This window comes from Juglans regia, chromosome 3, assembly GCF_001411555.2.
Source record: "Juglans regia cultivar Chandler chromosome 3, Walnut 2.0, whole genome shotgun sequence".
Taxonomy (NCBI): Eukaryota; Viridiplantae; Streptophyta; class Magnoliopsida; order Fagales; family Juglandaceae; genus Juglans; species Juglans regia.
In genome coordinates, this window is record NC_049903.1 from 34492969 (window position 1) to 34512056 (window position 19088).

The 19088-nt window shown below is 37.5% G+C and overlaps 4 protein-coding genes across 10 annotated transcripts; 3 read left to right on the plus strand and 1 right to left on the minus strand.

The window, feature by feature from the left end:
- Positions 1–630: 630 nt before the first annotated feature.
- On the plus strand, positions 631–4246 carry LOC108986271 (receptor-like protein kinase FERONIA). The gene has a single exon (XM_018958836.2). It carries the CDS (start codon positions 1267–1269, stop codon positions 3958–3960), a length of 2694 nt encoding a protein of 897 aa, XP_018814381.1. The 5' UTR covers positions 631–1266; the 3' UTR covers positions 3961–4246.
- Positions 4247–8131: 3885 nt separating this feature from the next.
- Positions 8132–8803, plus strand: LOC108986259 (protein FAR1-RELATED SEQUENCE 5-like). The gene has a single exon (XM_018958823.2). The coding sequence runs from the start codon at positions 8132–8134 to the stop codon at positions 8801–8803; it is 672 nt and encodes a 223-aa protein (XP_018814368.2).
- Positions 8804–8828: 25 nt separating this feature from the next.
- LOC108986264 (protein FAR-RED IMPAIRED RESPONSE 1-like) lies at positions 8829–13227 on the plus strand. Of its 6 annotated transcripts, none has more exons than XM_035688202.1 (8): positions 8829–10232; positions 10312–10446; positions 10529–11443; positions 11776–11849; positions 12320–12363; positions 12583–12618; positions 12879–12943; positions 13081–13227. In XM_035688202.1, exons 1-3 carry the CDS (start codon positions 9372–9374, stop codon positions 10556–10558), a joined length of 1026 nt encoding a protein of 341 aa, XP_035544095.1. In that variant the 5' UTR covers positions 8829–9371; the 3' UTR covers positions 10559–11443; positions 11776–11849; positions 12320–12363; positions 12583–12618; positions 12879–12943; positions 13081–13227. The 6 variants fall into 6 exon arrangements, 5 of the variants coding, with proteins under 5 accessions (XP_035544095.1, XP_035544096.1, XP_018814374.2 ...); XM_035688203.1 differs by lacking the exon at positions 12583–12618 and having other exon boundaries at positions 10529–10603; positions 10697–11443; XM_018958829.2 differs by lacking the exon at positions 12583–12618 and having other exon boundaries at positions 10529–10603; positions 10902–11443.
- Positions 13228–13733: 506 nt separating this feature from the next.
- Positions 13734–16563, minus strand: LOC108986278. 2 transcript variants are annotated; one of them, XR_004801207.1, is made up of 3 exons: positions 16470–16557; positions 14132–14285; positions 13734–14034 (listed from the first exon to the last, which is right to left on the minus strand). XR_004801207.1 is itself a non-coding variant. In XM_018958849.2 (3 exons), the coding sequence occupies exons 1-3, from the start codon at positions 16533–16535 to the stop codon at positions 13831–13833; spliced, it is 429 nt and encodes a 142-aa protein (XP_018814394.1). In that variant the 5' UTR covers positions 16536–16563; the 3' UTR covers positions 13734–13830. The 2 variants fall into 2 exon arrangements, 1 of the variants encoding a protein (XP_018814394.1); XM_018958849.2 differs by having other exon boundaries at positions 16465–16563.
- Positions 16564–19088: the final 2525 nt, after the last annotated feature.

Sequence of the window (19088 nt, forward strand, 5' to 3'; positions counted from 1 at the left end):
TCTTCTTTTTTTTTTTTTAAATGTTTTAGAATTTATTTTAATTTGTATTGTTACGGAAAAAAAATATGTGATTTGAATAATTTACTTTTCACACTATATATATTGAAAATAGAATTTAAAAAAAAAAAAAAGAAAATAACGAAAGTGATAGCAGGCTAGCAGCATGAACTTCATGCCATGAAGAGTTAAAAAAAAAAAAAAAAAAAAATTTGAACGAAAACATATGTTATTAAAAGAGAGAAGTTGGGGGGAAAGGATCGATGATGTATGGATGTTATGTTAATTTATGAAAATAAATAAATAAATAAATAAATAATACGAAAAGGGGCTACCCCTATGTATTTATGTCTGTCTGTCTGTCAGAAACGCGTTTGAGCGTTTCCCTTAAAATCTTTCTTCTTTCAATGGTGGTGATCTGTCGTCCACCACCAAGTTCTTATCTTACAGAATACAGATGGCAGGCAACTCCGCTATACTCTCTCTCTAAAGGGTCAAATCCGTCATTCCATATCTTCCAACACACGCTCCAATTAACTAATAAATAAAAACCAAACAACTCGATTTACGTAAACACTTAAAAAAAGTATTATTTTATTCCATAGTAGTTTAGAGTAGTAAATTAATCGGTAGTTTATCCTTTCTCAAACAAAAAAAACCGTCTTCTTCCTTTATTTATTTCAGCTCCCCGCGTCTTCAATTTCACTTATTTCGCCATTGCTACTGATTTTCAAAGCTATCACATCCTATTTCCCTGTAGAGCCTGGGTCTTGAGCTACTACTCCAAAAAGGTAACGTTTTTCATCTCCCATTCTGTTCTTGGGCCTGAAATATATTCGTTTCTATCTTTTGCTGCTCTCGGTCCTGTGCTGTCTGCTATCTCAGGTTTTCCTCCAATCTATTCTAGAGCTTTTCATCTTCTTAATCTCTCATCCTTTCTATCTAGTTGGATGTTCGGATCTGTAATTTTAGTATGTTTTGTTGCAAAGTCTTGTTTCCTTATGCGTCGATCTTTTTAGTAGTTCCGATCTGATTAATCCTTTTCTTTTCGAGCTGTGCGGTTTCTTGGCTCTGACTGATTCTTTGCTGAGTCAATATCCTTTTTCGGGGGTATTTGGATCTGTAATTGTTGTATGTTTTGTTGCAAAATCTTGTTTCCTTATGCGTCGTTCCGATCTGATTTGAGTGTTAAGCAACCCAGATCTTTTTCTTTTTGCGGTTTCTTTGGACTTCTAAAAGTAGCCAAACTGTGAAACTTCTAGTTTTGAGATGAAGAACACCAATAAATTTGCTGTTGTGTCTGCTATACCCATTATCCTTCTTTATTTGGCCTTCACATCGATCCATGTTATTCTGGCCCAAAACTTTGTTCCGACCGAGAAATTCCTCCTAGATTGTGGAGCAACCTCGGAAACCACTGATACCGATGGCCGGAAGTGGACCTCTGATGTTAAGTCCAAGTATCTAATGGCGGGTGGGAACTCCACCATCTCCGAAGCTGCTACTCAGGACCCTTCGGTCCCTCAAGTCCCTTACATGACTGCTAGGGTCTTCTACTCTAGTTTTACATATAGAATTCCTGTTATCTCCGGTCGTAAATTTGTACGGATTTACTTCTACCCTGCTTCTTATGCGGGCTTAACTGCCTCCAATTCCATCTTCTCGGTGACGGCAGGGTCGTATACTCTGCTCAACAACTTCAGTGCTGCACAGACCACGGAAGCTTTGAATTTTGCATTTATTGTGAAGGAGTATTCGATAAATGTTGATGGTGACAAATTGGATATAACTTTCGTCCCGTCTCCCAAAGCTCCGAAGGCCTTTGCATTCGTGAATGGGATTGAGATTGTATCTATGCCTGACATTTATGGTTCCACTGATGGAAAACTCATGATTGTGGGCCAGTCTTCTCCTTTCGAGATCGGCAATAGCACTGCTCTTGAGAATGTTTATCGCTTGAATGTGGGTGGAAATGATATCTCGCCATCCAAGGATACAGGTCTTTATAGATCTTGGTATGACGATTCTCCATACCTCTATGGGGCTGCGCTCGGGGTTACATTGGCTGCTGATCCAAACACAACCATCGTGTATCCGACAGATATGCCTACTTATGTTGCTCCAGTGAATGTTTATAGCACTGCAAGATCAATGGGGCCAAATCCTCAGATCAATCTCAATTACAATTTGACTTGGATTTTCTCAGTCGACTCAGGATTCGCTTACCTAGTTCGGCTTCATTTCTGCGAGATTGCCCCAAATATAACCAAGATCAATCAAAGAGTGTTTGATATCTTCCTTTACAATCAAACTGCTATGAATGGGGCGGATGTTGTTGGATGGGCAGATCAGCAAGATGATGTTCCAGTGTACAAGGATTATGTGGTTCTTGTTCCAAGTGGAAGCCCACAGCAGGATTTGTGGCTTGATCTACATCCAGATGCGTCTTACCAGCCCAACTATTATGATGCAATCCTGAATGGAATAGAAATATTCAAAGTTAATGATTCAAGGGGTAATCTCGCAGGGCCTAATCCTACTTCTCTTCCTAGACAGGATGTGATTGACCCACCAAAGGCTAGACCATCATCTGGTAATGGTAAAACAAAGAATCAGAAAGTGATTATCATTGGGGTTGTTAGTGGTGGAATCGCCTTAGCCCTTGTTGTTGGCTTCTTTCTTATTGCTGCTTACCGTCGCCACAGGCATGGGAAGGAGTCAAGTGCAAGTGAAGGTCCTTCAGGGTGGCTTCCACTTTCTCTATATGGTAATTCACATTCTGCTGGTTCTGCCAAGACAAACACTACAGGAAGTTATGCGTCCTCACATCCTTCAAACCTTTGCCGCCACTTCTCATTTGCTGAGATCAAGGCAGCCACCAAGAACTTCGATGAGGCTCTACTCCTTGGGGTTGGAGGTTTTGGTAAAGTTTACAAGGGAGAAGTTGATGGTGGAACAACCAAAGTGGCAATCAAGCGTGGAAACCCACTCTCCGAGCAAGGAGTACATGAGTTCCAAACTGAAATTGAAATGCTTTCAAAACTTCGTCATCGCCACCTTGTCTCGTTGATTGGCTATTGTGAAGAAAACTGTGAAATGATTCTTGTTTATGACTACATGGCTCACGGAACGCTGCGTGAGCATCTTTACAAGAGCCAAAAACCTCCACTGCCCTGGAAGCAAAGGCTTGAGATCTGCATTGGAGCTGCTCGTGGCTTACACTATCTCCACACTGGCGCCAAGCACACTATTATCCACCGAGATGTTAAGACAACGAACATCCTTTTGGATGAGAAGTGGGTTGCAAAGGTTTCTGATTTTGGGTTATCTAAAACAGGTCCCACATTGGATAACACGCATGTCAGCACTGTTGTTAAAGGTAGTTTTGGGTATTTGGATCCTGAGTACTTCAGGAGGCAGCAACTGACTGAAAAATCTGATGTTTACTCATTTGGTGTTGTTCTTTTTGAGATCTTGTGTGCTCGCCCAGCTTTGAACCCAACACTTGCAAAGGAGCAAGTGAGCTTGGCAGAGTGGGCAGCTCATTGCCACAAGAAAGGCATTCTTGATCAGATAATGGATCCTTATCTGAAGGGGAAGATTTCTTCCGAATGCTTCAAGAAGTTTGCCGAGACTGCAATGAAGTGTGTGTCTGATCAGGGCATTGAAAGGCCATCGATGGGTGATGTGTTGTGGAACCTAGAGTTTGGTTTGCAGCTACAGGAGAGTGCGGAGGAGAGTGGCCAAGGCATTGGTGGAATGGATATCGAGGAGGAGCCATTCGTACCCTGTAAAGGGAAGAAAGATCCTGATGCATCCCCAGGTTTTGATGGTAATGCCACCGACTCAAGGAGCAGTGGAATGAGTATGAGCATAGGCGGTCGAAGTGTAGCCAGTGAAGACTCGGATGGGTTGACACCAAGTGCTGTGTTCTCGCAGATCATGAACCCAAAAGGACGTTGAAATCACAAATGATTGATTACATTGCAAACTTGGAGACCAACCGGTATGTTTTCTTCTGTCAATCGTAGCGTGCAGGTCATATTTGTCTCTTCTTTTGATCTTAATACGTTTGCATGCAGTTGATTTTTTTTGTTTTTATTGGGGGGTGAAGTTAGTTCCCAATATGTGTTGTACCAAATATGTTTTGATCTAAGTGTAAAAATAATGCTATGTAATATGACTCTTTACTTGCTTAATTCGGATGGTAATATGAGTTTCATACTATGCTACTGGTCCGAGTTCTCTATATGGTATCTCTCGTGGATGAGAAATTGCACTGATAATTCGTATTGTAAAATATAATACAAGAAAAATCATTTGAATAGGTGTGTGATGGTGAGAGTGCGAGTTGCCATTAGTTGTGGGTAGTTGCTACTCCGTGTGGATGGGTCTCCTTCTTTATTTTATAAATGCTAGCTGTTAAACGCGGATTGCTGTTTAGAGTGCATGACAGCGACATTGACGCGTTTCCCTTTTAAGTTTCACAAAGACAGATTGGTGTTAAAGAATATTTTTGAATGGAATGGACAGTCGTGGGGAGTGGGAATGGATGTTTCTCACTCGACGACTTTCTTTTCGTGAGGAAGCTGGCTTGGCTTGCTATTGAGTAGTGATGGGCTGCCATCCACCATTGACAGCAAGCACAGATTTTTTATTTATTTATTATTTTAAACTATTTTTAAAAGATCTTAAAAAAATATCAAAGTTACTTTTTTTGAAAAAAATAAAATATATGAGGTGTCAAATAATATTTTCCATTATCATTTTATGTCGTAATTGGGCATAATTGAGATACGTAATACAAGTTTTAATGGGTCTGATTGCAAAAGAACTGAATTTGTGTGATTGTATTGACCCATGAATCCCAATTTACGATGGCTCTTCTTTTTCGAAGGAGTGAGATATTATTTGACATTCTACAAGAGAAATAATTTATATAAATTTTAAATAGATAAATTTCATTTAAATTTTTGTAAAAAACAAGATTCTACTAAATGTAAAAAAAAAAATAAAATGTTTTTAATCAAATTTACACTTTTATGAAAAAAAAAAAAAAAGTCTTTCGGGTGATCTATCAATTTGAAATTTAGAGCATTGGTATTGGATTAGTCAAATATTTTTTCATCTTTAAATTTAACAAATATCATTCATATTTGCTTTACATTGAATTAGTTAAATTGTTTTCATTTAAAATATAAGTTATAGTAAATTTATTCTTCTTTTAAAATATGAAAAGAATTATAGCAAGTCTAAAAATATTTTTTGAGATTATATTATAGATATGAGATTTTTATTCATATGAGATTTTATCATTTATATACATATGAGGTTATTATATTATAGATTGTTAGATTGTGAAAATAAATATGATTGTTAGAGGTTATTGAAGATTATCAAAATAAAATAAAAATTAATTAAAAAATATAAATAATAAAAAATAATAATATTTTATTATTATAGAGAGTGTGATGATTAATTTAATATAAATTTTAAATTTTAAATAATTAGTTAAAAAAAAAAAAAAGTAACATATTAATTAAAATATGAAAGAATATGATGCTAACTATCTACATGGCATGCCATTACTCTTTCTTCCTATGGTTTTCTAACAACCCATGTGAGTGAGTGACATCCCAGCAGCAGATCTTTTGGGCTAAGTACACATCCCACCGATCGCGTACACGTGGGGCCCGTGCATTGATGCAGTCGCATCTCTCCTGCGAACACTGCAATCATTTTCTCTCTTATATATGACTTTCAACCACAACTCAATTAATAATCCTTTTCTTTTGAGAACCCGTCAACATGATCCTCCTCGATCTAAACCTTTCAAGTTTATTGTAATTTTATTTTTATTATTTTTTTTATTTTTTTACGGATTGTAGCGATCATCTCCTCTCCTTTTATATCCTGACTTTACTTAATACATCAATAAATAATACTGAACTACGAATTAGCTTTTCTACAGATCTATTTCGTAGCAGGATCTTGTTCTTAAAATCGTTTACTGCCCAAAATAGCAAAGAAAGAGAGGAGAAATAAAAACATACAAGAAAAGAAAAAAAGAAAATGAAAGATGACATGACTCGTGGACACTTGGTGATGGTTCAGAAAATGAAATACATCATAACGTGGTTTTAAATTAGAGTACTACTATACGAGTCCACTGTAGCGGTGCACTCAATACGTGGATGTATTTTTTTTTAAAAAAAAAAAAAAAAAAAATAAAAAAAAATCATCACGTGCATTTTGATTGAAGATGTATTTGAAAATTTGTTTCTACCCATTCAAATTCATGCCGCGAAACCCCTGCTCCATCGCGACCCGCGTCTCCTTCCACAACCCAGCACCTTCCGGCGACGCCGTCTCTCTCGTCAGTGCCACTGAGCTGCACTCCTCCATCTGCCCAGCGCCTCCACTGTCCCACAAGCTCGTTGAATGGAGCAAAGAATATTTGAATCCCGCGAAGCCCCTTTCCTCACCACGAACTCGCGTCTGTCGGCTTCCTCTTGCCAGCGCCACCTCGCGACGGCTTCCTCTTCCCAGCGCCACCTCGAGACGCTCGTATGTCTACCCAGTGCTGCCGCTCCCCACGAGCTGATTGAACGGACCAAACCAACGACGGGACCGAGTGCTCTGTTTTGCCAAATGGTTTGGTAGGTAAATATTGTACTACCATTTTTCCGTCCATACATGCTATGTACATCATGATTTTTGTGTTTTCTGAGATGGGTATGCTTAGGGCATGGAGAAATTTCCAGAAAATGATATTAGAAGATGATATTTGTTATTATTCTCATTTTCTCATAGTGAGCTATTACAATCTGTATTTACATGTGAAAACATTGAGGAAAAGACGTCATGGTTGTCTCCTAATGTTATCAAGATCTGTGGTTGTCATTAACAAATAGGCTAAATTTTAATTTTCAGATTTAATATTTATGTTGATGTGTCAAAGCTTGATTAGAAGGTCTCCCTCATACAAATTGATGATTCAGTTTATTTAATTTTGGTTGCTTTAAAAGTTGTTTATTAGTGATCATAGTTAATCATTCCAATGAATTGACCCGTCCGAAATATATATTTTTTTAAGAGTATAATTAATTAGAAGAAAATGTGGCAAAATAGAAGACAGTTTCATGTCAACAAAAGAACAAAATCTCTTAAACTTCATGTGTAGTGAAGACCAATTCGATTAAATACTATGAGAACAAAGCAAACTTTTGACTTCTTAAATAATAAGTCTCAAAATATGGCTATAGCATAGATAGGATGCTGTCAAAGTAATTGTTTTTTCAATATTCATTAAATAAAAAAAAAACTAAATGTGTCCAATAAGTGTCTTGCAATAGTTTCATGAAAACACAATTAGAAACTATTCTGAGCACTGAGATTAGAATATATTTAACTCATTTTTTTTGTTCTTGATAAGTAAAAAGACATGAAAATAGACTGACTAAATACTTGCTAGATGATTCGATGGATTCCATGAATTGGAAATATTTGTTTATGCTCACTGAGAGTTATTTGTTTCTATTTTTTCCGTTCAAACAATAATTGTACGTTTGTATTTCATTTATGTAGAAAATGCTTATATTTTCAGATTTTGCATTACAAATGAGAGTTTAATCTTTATTTTTCTTCTTTTGCCATCTTGGAAGACTGGATAGAAATTATCGGAAGATATTCTTAGCCTTATTGTGATGGGAAAAAACGAAGATGGAATGCATCCTTTTGATATAAATATGCCCTACAATTCCCCGAGTACTCCAGTAGACTATAGCCCATTTTCTGATTCATTTGAGGTATATTTATTTGAATTTTTATATTTCAGAAGTTAACATGTTAATTTTTTTAGAGTCATCCAATTTTTCCTAACAACGTGCCTGTTGCAGCAGATGCCACATTATATGTCCTACCCTCAGCCGAGTAATCCAGATGACTTGAGGCAAGAAGTGCCCCCGACGTCAACTGTGCCAACCGTTGTAGAATTTGAACAAAATCTTAGAAGTACATCATGGATGACTGCTGAAAGTTTTCTTGATGCCGACGGTAGTATAGTTTTGTTTGTCTTGATTATAATTATTGTAATTTTGTTTTGATGCAAATCCATATGTTTCCATTTTTAGAAATGGTCTTCGACATAAATGAAGATTTAGAGGGTACCACTGTTGTCCAGGATGATGAGGTACGAGTTGAAGCACCAAGATCTGGGATGGAATTTGACAGTACGAAAGATCTTACAGCCTACTATAAGCAGTATGCGAAGCAAGAGGGTTTTGGTGTACGGACACAAAGGACTAGGAAAGATGATGAAGGGAGGCCTGTGTACGTGACTGTTGGTTGTGCCCGTGGCGGAAAGTACCATCCTACGAACAATAATATCTCGAAGCCACGACCAACAACTAGAACAGATTGTAAAGTGATAGTAAATGCGACATTGAGCAAGAATGATAAATGGGTTTTCACCACTGTTGAAAATGTGCACAACCACATAATTGTGAGCCCCAAGAAGATAAGATTATTGCGATCTCACAAACATCTAGATGAATATAGTCAAATAATCTTCGACCTGAATGATCGAGCCGATATACGAATGAACAAGAATTTTTATTCTCTTGTCGTTAATGCGGGGGGTTTTGAGAATCTTCAGTTTCAAGAGAAAGATTGTCGGAATTTCATTGACAATACTCGACATTTAAGGTTGGGTGAAGGTGGTGGCGAAGCACTTAATCAGTATTTCCAAAGAATGAGAAATCGGAATGATGGGTTCGTTTCTAACATGGACTTGGATGATGAGTGAAGGTTATGGAATGTATTCTGGGCTGATGCTCGGAGTCGAGCGGCGTATGAGTATTTCGGAGACGTAGTAACATTTGATACAACGTACCTAACAAATAGGTACGGTATGTCTTTTGCTCCATTCGTTGGTGTTAATCATCATGGTCAGTCCATATTATTAGGAGCGGGATTGCTTTCAAACGAGGACACTGAAACTTTTGTGTGGTTGTTCCGAATGTGGTTAGATTGTATGAATGGTCGGACGCCCAAAGCCATGATAACCGACCAAGATTGGGCAATGAAGAGTGCTATTGCCATTGTATTCCCTGAAACTAGTCACATATATTGTTTATGGCATATAATGCACAAACTTCCAGATAAGTTAGGATCTCATGCGTAATTCAATGCGGGGTTGAAGACTGACCTTCAGACTGCATTATATGACTCACAGACCATCAATGAATTTGAGGAGAGCTGGGGTCAAGTACTTGCGAACTATGATCTACACGGCAATAAATGGCTTCAAGCCTTATATGAGAAAATGTCTTTTTGGGTTCCAGCTTACTTGAAAAGTGTATTCTGGGGCTGGAATGAGCACAACACAAAGGTCGGAAAGCATGAATGCATTTTTCGATGGGTATGTCCATTCCGGTACCACGTTGAAGGAATTCGTTGACCAATTTGATAATGCTCTTAGAAAGAAGGTGGAGGTAGAGACAATGGCTGATTTCAATTCTAACAACCAAACTATTCCCTGCGTGTCCCATTTTAATATTGAGAAGCAGTTTCAAATGTTATATACAAAGGAAAAGTTCAAAGAGGTCCAAAGAGAGTTGTTGGGCCTAATGTGTTGTAATTGTTCGTTGGTAAGCACAGAAGGGTGCATTTTAAAATACCAAGTGTTGGATGAAATATCTACTGATGACCACATCAAAACACTCCATTTCTGTGTTTACTATAACGAAGAGGAGGTGGAGGTCAAATGCACGTGTGCACTGTTTCAGATGAGGGGGATTCTATGTGGGTATGCACTTACAGTTTGCCAGTTGAAAAAAATTAATGTGCTGCCAGATGTATATGTGTTGGATCGTTGGAGAAAGGACTTAAAGAGGACATACACATTACTCAAAAGTAGTTACAATGACCAGCGGGACAGAGCAGACGCACGGAATTATGAGCGGGTGCTTAAAAGATGTTCAAAATTAGCGACCAAAATATCCTCAGATAATGAAAAAATCAGTGCTTTCTTGCGTGTTGTTGATGAGTTTGAGACAAAATGTGAAGGTTCAACACTAGAGTCGGCATATGAACAAACGAAGGCCAAAGCAAATGTCGTCTTGGATAAGGGTAAGAAGATATTAAACCCCAACGTGGTTCGAGGAAAAGGGAAACCCCCAAGTAAGAGGAAGGTTCCACTAGTGGAAAAGTTGGCAACAAAGAGAAATAAACCGGTATTAATAGTCTAAATTTGCATTGTTTTAAGTTAGTCTTATGAATCTAATATGTATCTATTTATGTTTTGGAACTCAGACTTGCAGGAAAATCTTGGAAGATGAAACACAATTGGGTGAGACACCGGGATCTGAACAACACCAATTTGATGATGGGGTTGATGTTGGAACACAAAACAGCATTCTTACACAATCAACTCCAGGGGGAAATGAGGTTAATTGTGTCTTTTCAATAATTGACAACCATGTATGACATCATGATGCACACTTGTAATCCTACGATTGTTTTATGTCAGATGTGTCACCATATCGATGCACACTTGTAATCCCATGGTGATGAGAAGCCACATTTTTTGAAGCTCTTGGAGATGGTATGTTGTAGTTAAAGAGGAAAATATGAGTCCCTTTTGAAAATGATGCAATCTTTCTATTTGAAAATGATGCAATCTTTCTGTTTTTTTAAGGACAAGTTGGAATTTGGGAGTTCGGGGAGTAACTTGACTCTAGGGGCCCTAACTCATTTTAATTATCTCGCATTTTTTTCCCCGTTTAGTATTATTTTGCATGATTGGCTCTGTTGATTTTTCTCTAAAGTCTTCTTTTTAGATACTTGTATTTCTCATTGATTTGGCTTTATATCCTCTAACATTGTATGATTGTATTTCTCAGATTTGCCGCCATGATTGAGTTGCTGTTTTTGTGTCTGTTGGCAATGGCCATGGTGTAGTTTGTGTCTTAACAATGTGTTTCATTTTTTTGCCTCTTGTAGAGGGTTGGGTGGTAGTTTGAAAATATGAAAAGTGTTTCTTTTTTGTTCCAAATGGAGAGGGTTGGGTGTAGTTTGTCAATATGCTTCTGGTGTAATTTTTGGCTAGGTGTAGTTTGTCAATACGCTTCCGGTGTAATTTTTGGTTGGGTGTAGTTTGTCAATATGCTTCCGGTGTAATTTTTGTATCTCTTTGAGAGGGAAAGGTAGTAGTTATTCAAAATGCATTTTTATACCTCCTAGTGTAGTTTTGGTATCCATGGGTGTATGCCAATGGTAAGGTTTTTTGTGGAGATGCAACGGGTAATTTTTTGTACCTCTTGGAGATCAAAGGTGTTTTGGTACCATGAGCCAACAAGTTTTGGAGAACTACTACAAAGTTTTGGAGGTTGATTATGATGCAACTGAAGAAAATATCAGTTTAAATTACCTAAGGCTTGCACTGGTTAGTGATCTCTCTTCTGATAGCTCATTGAATGGTGTTTTTTCCATTGCTTCATTGTCAAAAGTTCTTGTCATTAAATTCAATGGGACATTGACTGAGAAATCTACATGATTCTGTGGATCTTTCAGCATCATGGATGTATTTCTACATGTTACAAAAAGACGAGAAAAAAAAAGCATCTCGAAATTATTTTCCAAGTTTATAATCATCACTTTTTTTTAGCTGGTGGAAGGCAGCATTACATGTTTTTTATAACTTCCTTGGTTTTTATATCATGCAGTTATATTATTCTAAAGGTTATATAAAGTGACCTCCATTAATTTCTTTTGCAGCTTTGAGTGATCCTGCTAAACGACTTGACTATGATCTAACTGGAATCTATGAGATTGATAAGTATACTTTGCGGGTAAGAAAATGGGAAAAAGATACATATATAAATATATATATATATATATATATATAATCAACTCCAGGGGGAAATGAGGTTCATTGTACAACATCACAAGCATGAAAGAACCACTGCCCTATTTTTCTGTTGATTACATTCTTCTGAGCTCTTCTATGCATTTTCAGACCTGGCATTGTTTTATTCAGTTTATAATTTATTTTTTCCAGTCTCTCTCCACATGAGGTCATTCGCTTGCATTGTCAGTTGCTTTCCTTCCAAACTTCTCAAGCCTGAAAGTAAAATACTGAATCATTTCCAGCAAAGTCTATCCAACTGCCATTTTAGAATAATAGATTGATTTATTTTTCAATACTTTTAGATTTGGTACATTTGATTCAGCAGAACTGGCTAGGCAATGTTAATTTAACTAGCTTTTGTAATTTTTATCATTATTGTGGGCTACTTATAATTTCTATATACCAATGCAGGACACAACAACTGACAGACACCAATGAGTTAAGTGATAAATAAGGTTTGGACTTGCTATACAGATTTTCAAATTTTACATTGTCTTTTGAATTAATTCTTGTGACACATTGGTATAAGTGACTGATAGTTCCATCAATGTTGTTACAGAGCTACAATATTAAAGAAAAGCTAAATAGAGTCGTCATTATTCACATCGATTTCTATATGTACTTGAAAATGAATCTGATCCTATTGCCATTTTCCTTCTCTTCTATATTCATAGGAAAGATATCTACGATCTACACCACATCAATTCTTGGTAATCTTAGTTCGCAGTCATTATTCAGTTAGAACCTTTTTTTTAAAGTTTTTAAGAGCATATATGTTCTTATTTATCTTATTTTGTGATACCTTATGTAAGCCCCTAGCATAATAGTAGTAATCATATTTATTCTTTTAGAGTGAAGTTGCATTGTTAGAAAATAAAGTACTTAGGTTGAGGGACATGTTACTACATGTGCCACTTGTGTAAAAACAACATTGACTGATTTATTTAATTTTTATGTTGAGGGACTGCAGTAAGATTGGGGAACAAATTCACTGAAACTGTGAGATGGAAGTTGAGGAACAAATTCCACTTTAAGGTATTCATAAATATTCACACACACACACACACACACTCACAGTCTCTCTCCCTCTCCCTTAAAATGCTTATTAACAAGTTTTGCACTATTTACTCATTAACCCTTCAGAAATTTGTTGCACTCATTTTTTTTTTCAGGTATTAATCCCACTGAAGAAGATAATGAGAGTTGACCTAAGTGAGAATGTAAGGAAGCCATGAGCAAAGTACATAGAAGTAACAACTTGGGTCTATTTATGTTCTAGTTTATATTAGTGCTTTGGGTTGTCGGAAAATATATCATAATGTGGTGGCATGCAACATGTAGAGAACATATTTTGTGGTTATGACATATATAGTCTGTTTTTATCATCAAAAGTTATATTCTGTTGTGTGAATGAAAAGTAGTTATATATATATATATATATTATATGCTTTTCATGATCCTTGTCCATTTCGGGGAATTTGATGAACTAAATTCACACGGGAACCAGTTTTTAGAACTAATTTCTAAAGTACAATATTCATGAAGACTTTAAAGTGACAATACTACTAGTGGGTAGTTGATATTTTCTTAAGTATTTGAATGTGGAGTTTGGTTTATAGCAAGACCAGTGGAAGTATGAGCTGGCCGTTGCACATTGGAGGCATTTTAGTACTATTTTTGGTACGTCAAATTTTGTGATCGGGCGCACACGCAAATTAAAGTATCTATATATCTATATAAATATGCACCATCTAGACCCATATAAATATGCCCCATTTGAAAATCAACTTTTGTGAACATGGTTTCCACTATCAACCATTCCTGCACAAGCTGTTTCTACTCAAAAATTACATAATTCATACAACGTGCTTTTTACATTACATTTATCCTAACCACACAAACAATATTACAAAGGTAATAATCTAGTACAAACACAATAACTTTCGCTTTTCTTTTTTCAAATTCTTCGCTATCTCTCTCACTTTTTCTTCCCTTTTTCGAACGGCATACTCGCGGCGTAATACATCATCCCATGTCTTCCAGGCCTTATTCTCTTTTAATAATATGTTCTCCACTAACAACTGAAAAATATCCGCCCATACGAAGAATTTACACCTCGCATCTCCCTGCACACAGTACGAACTCCCAAATTAATATGACAAAAAGTACAATCCACAACAGCAAATCGATTAGTTTAATATGACAAATATTAAGTTGTTTTACCGTATTATACTTGGGGTAGGCAAAAAATCTCATTCCAGGATTTTTCTTAGTGTAGGACGTCTTTAGTGGCGTTTTCAAACCACACCAACAAGTTGGTGACTCCATCACAAAATCATTATCTAAAGATGATGATTGAGAAGATGTCATGGTGATTCTGTCAAAGGAAAGACAACTTCAAACATAAGAGTCTGTCTCATTTATAAAATTGAATACATAGTAATATTGCCTAGTGAATGTCTGATTAACTAAGACCATCATCAAATTTAAACATAACTTGATTTCAAGTAACCCAACACTAGCAGCTCATTATCATGTTTATGGCAATAACCACACACTTCCATTAAAGGATACAATACTTATAAAGTTAAAATAATTAATGATGCAGTTAGTCATGGTAAATGTATATCTAAGTACACATTAGTGTTCCCAAATGGATAAAGATGCCAAAAAGAATACAGATTTGGATATTCAAGTTGCAGGGGTTAGTTTTCAGCTTGGAAAGTCCAGTTAATTGCAACATGATTGGCCGTTTATTATTATTTATTTGTATGGTTCTATATACAAGAACAAGTAGAGAAGAACAAGAAGTGATGTAAGCCTCCAACCACAAGCGAAAATTAATTTTGAGTAATGGAGAAAAAAGAAAGTTTCAGGAAAAGAACAATCACAAGACAAGCAAAGAAAGGTGAGTCTAAATAGACATGCATTTAAAATGTGCCACTTAATAGATTTGGTTAAAGAGACAAAATTTAAGAAGAAGAGTTTTACTCATATCTCATTTCTAGGTTACTTTCACTGCAATAGCAGAAAATTTGGCATTGCTAGTCAAACCAGGGGGTTTAACTAATAATTTTTTTTTTCATCGGTAAGGGGGTTTAACTAATAATAGAAAGCCATAGTCTAATTTTCTATTAACTAATGTCAATAAAGTACAACCGCATGCATGTTCTATTTCAAAGTAATCAAACCCAACCTAGGTAAGTGAAGAGAACATGCATTTTATTCTAATGAGAGTTGGAAATATTGGGTGCATTCTATCCTGGCTAGTTTTAGTTTATTAATGAAGGTGAAAATAGCTGATTTTGGTTCCTAATTTCAAACAAAATCAGCTTCACAGTGGGAAAGGCCCACCATCAACTTCTGTAATAGCCTAGGTTTAATTTCCTGGTTTTGCTTTGAATGGTTGTAATAGTCTAGATTATTTTTCTGTAACTGGAAAAAATTTACAGTTTTTGCATCAAGATCTCATAGTTTGAAAGAAAAAAAAATATATAGAAGAAGAAGAAGAAGAAGAAGAAGAAGAAGAAGGTCTAAAGGAAGGATGTATAGGTTAGGTTAGGTGAGTTGAAGTACCTTGAATGTTTCAAGGTACTTCAACTTTTGTATGCACTGTTGTCTTCCTCACCGCCACAAGTGAGAAAAAAAAAAACTAAGTATGGGGGGATCCATCGTTTCTGCCATGACAAGGAGAACCAAAGTAATGTCATCCACACAATTTTGAACAAACCCAACTACAGTCCCATGGTGATGCACCATCCATCGCCAATGTTTGTGATTCAAAGCAATATATGTCCAGTACGGCACATATATCTATATACATGACCAAAATCAAGATATACAACATACCCAAGAGGTTACATAGCATCACCCTTCCAGTAAAATTTGGTTCGTTTTACCTTTAGCTATTTCCACCTTCCATCTAGTTCTGGGTACAAAATTTAACGGGTTCCAATCCTATCATTCCTACCTATTACTTCTCCTCTGGGCAGTCACAAGGGATCCATTGAGATCGATTCAAATTGGACATACAAAATCTTTCATTTAATGATACTATATGTATGTAAGATGTATTGGGGGTACAAAAATCATCATTTTCTTTATAGTCGTATTTACTGTTATAAGAAAACGCTCTTAGTTCAGTTCAGTAGAACGTGGGTCTAGACTATTACAACCATTCAAAGCAAAACCAGGAAATTAAACCTATGCTATTATAGAAGTTGATGGTGGGCCTTTCCTACTATGAAGCTGATTTTGTTTGAAATTAGGAACCAAAATCAGCTATTTCCACCTTCATTAATAAACTAAAACTAGCCAGGATAGAATGCAACCTCCAATCTCTACCTAATACTAGCTATGCATCATCTAGAAACAACCCCATTAATTTCTAGGAAAATACCATTAACTTACAACTCATATAACTAAACCCTAGAGGAAAAAAGATGCTGTAAATACAGAGAAAAAAAATAAATGTATGACTAAACCCTAGAATCACAGAGGGAAAAAAATGTAATACATGAAAAAGCTTCAGGAAGATTATTTAGAAGAAACTATACATTACCCCTCCCGCAGATCTGAGGGCTTCGCGTCGGTGGATTGAGAGCTTCAATCTGAGTGTGTCGAACATAGAGAGAGAGAGAGGAAGAAAAAGAAGAAGAAGAAGAAGAAGAAGAAATCTTAGAGAAGAAGAAGAAGAAACCTTAGAGAATAAGAAAAAATCTTAGAGGAGAAGAAGAAGAAGAAGAAGATATCACCTGCGAGGAGCTCGGGCCTTCGGGGGAGGAACTCAAAATCTTAGTGCAGGGCCTCGCTTAGGGCAGAGGAGTCTCGGGGGCCTTCGGGGGAGGAACTCAAAATGCAGGCCCTAAATGCAGGGCCTCCCTTAGGGTAGAGGAGTCTCGGGGAGGGGAGGGAGAGACTAAACAGGAGGAGGAACCGGGGGGTTGGAACTAATCTGAAGCAAAGGAAAATTCAAAATGAAACGGGGGGGGGGGGGGCTCGGGAAATTGGATGACACGTCATGTGTGTAAATGAGTGCAGCAAACAGTGGACGTCAAGTAGAGTTTTCCTTTAAATTAGGAGGCCCCAAACAAATAAAACGGCTTCAAAAGGAGGTGGTGTTGGTTGTGCATACTGAGCATTGGTGTTTTCATACTCGTTTTACCATTCATCCTTGAAATTAATGTCCCATTTCTGTTTTGTATGCACAGAGAGCAATGCTACTACACTTTATCTTAAATCTTGTCGTTCTTGTCACAATCATTTATATGATACATTTTAAGCAGTCTATATAAAATGTCACTTAAAATATGACACAATAAACATAATTAATAACAAAATTTAAAATAAGTGAAATATGAGTCGTACTTGAAATAAGGTGCCAATTTTATCTAAAGACAACGACGATCGGTCAGACCAAGGGCCACGTTTTGGAAAGGTTAGATTTGACTGGTGTTCAGGCCACAAAGAGTCTCTGACCCAGGAAGACTACATATAAAGTCTCATTTGGCTTCCATCTTTTCAAAACATAGAGCTGTTGGAGACTGCATGCATAATCATATATTTGGGTTTTCAAAAATGCTACTTACAACCGGCGTGCGCAACCGGCTGACACAATTGAGTCCCATAATCTTATTTTTCCTTTCGTCTTTCAGTCTTTCTCTCCCCTTTCATCTTTCCATCTTCTCAAACAACTATCTTTTCTTTTATACTCAACTGGAAGCATTCTATTACTCAGAAAAATCTAACAGACGTGATCCTAAAAAATCCAACACAATCCTCAAATGGTAGAATGCATCTTCTATTACTCATGATCTTAAAACATTTGAAGCAAAAAAATTCATACTTCCGTCATGGAGGTTTAAACATTACATAAAACTAAAAATGAAAATAAGAGGTTCTTCAAACTTAAAAACCGCAAATCATGCTTCAGCCAAGCCTTTACTCTTGTGGTACAGACGGACAAAACGCAGCAACACCACCTCTCAAATAGCTCTTTGACCTCAACCTTAGACGAAATCCATTTCAGAACCCATATACATGCCGACATTCACGAAATTTTCCACTACCATGTGCTGGCCCTTTTTTTTCCACTACGTGCACCCCACATGCACGATTCCACCTTCATGTGAATGCCGCCCTTCTATCCCTCTCTGTTCTCCATTTTTATATCAACAAATACACATATATCCCACCCCACCTCACATAAATCACCAACCCAAGCTACTGCAACTCTGCCAGCCACGTATCGGAACAAACCGAGAGGAAAAAAACAACTCCCGTGCATCCTCTCCACCACGGAATCACAAATCGTGTATATCCACACTGCAACCTTCCACAGGCTGCACCACCATATCCGATATTCAAGTATAGTTTCACCACCCTCTTCAAGCCGAAAGCCAACTTGTGCCACGGGTTACACCCCTGTAGCCCATTCTTCCTCCACATTTTCAACTCACACAACAAGCCCCATACTCATCTGTTTTAACCATCCAAAAACAGAGCAAAAAAGTCATTGTTTCACCATTCAGACCACCGTCCTCGCACGGAACCTCAGCCACCCACATCTCCACATCCAGGAAACACCAAAGCCCAAGCCCCACCTTGCCAACCACCAAAAATAACCCCACTGTGGAGTTGTCCAGCCGCAAAACCCCACGAAGCTACACCCTCACGACTCCCCACAACCACGGCCTCAGCCCTACGTTTGGTCCCGCATCACTGCTACTCCGGCACACCACCACCAGAACCCCAGATCACCACTGCGAACCACCCCATTCTTACTCGTAGCAAAGCCTCACACAACTCTGTTTTTCCCACCCAAAAACAGAGCAGTCGTCCACGCCAACATCCCCGTTTCCTCCACACCTCAACCGCATGGGCCCCCGTTCGTGCTCCTCAGATCAAGGCCAAATGCCAACAACGATGGAAGCCGCTAACCATTGTCCCGACTACCGTAAGCTGTTCTCTCTCCCTCGCATTAATCTCACTATCCCTGTGTCTCTCTCTTTCTCTCACATTATCTCCCTCTCTCTCATCACTCTTTTTCTCTCTATGCTCAGCCGCCCATCTGCCGGTGTATACACCTCAGCCACCCAAATTTCCGTCGCAACCTCTTCACGATGCTGCTGTCTCTTAGTTTTCCTTAGGTAAGTGCTGCCGCCGCATCATCTTGATCTTT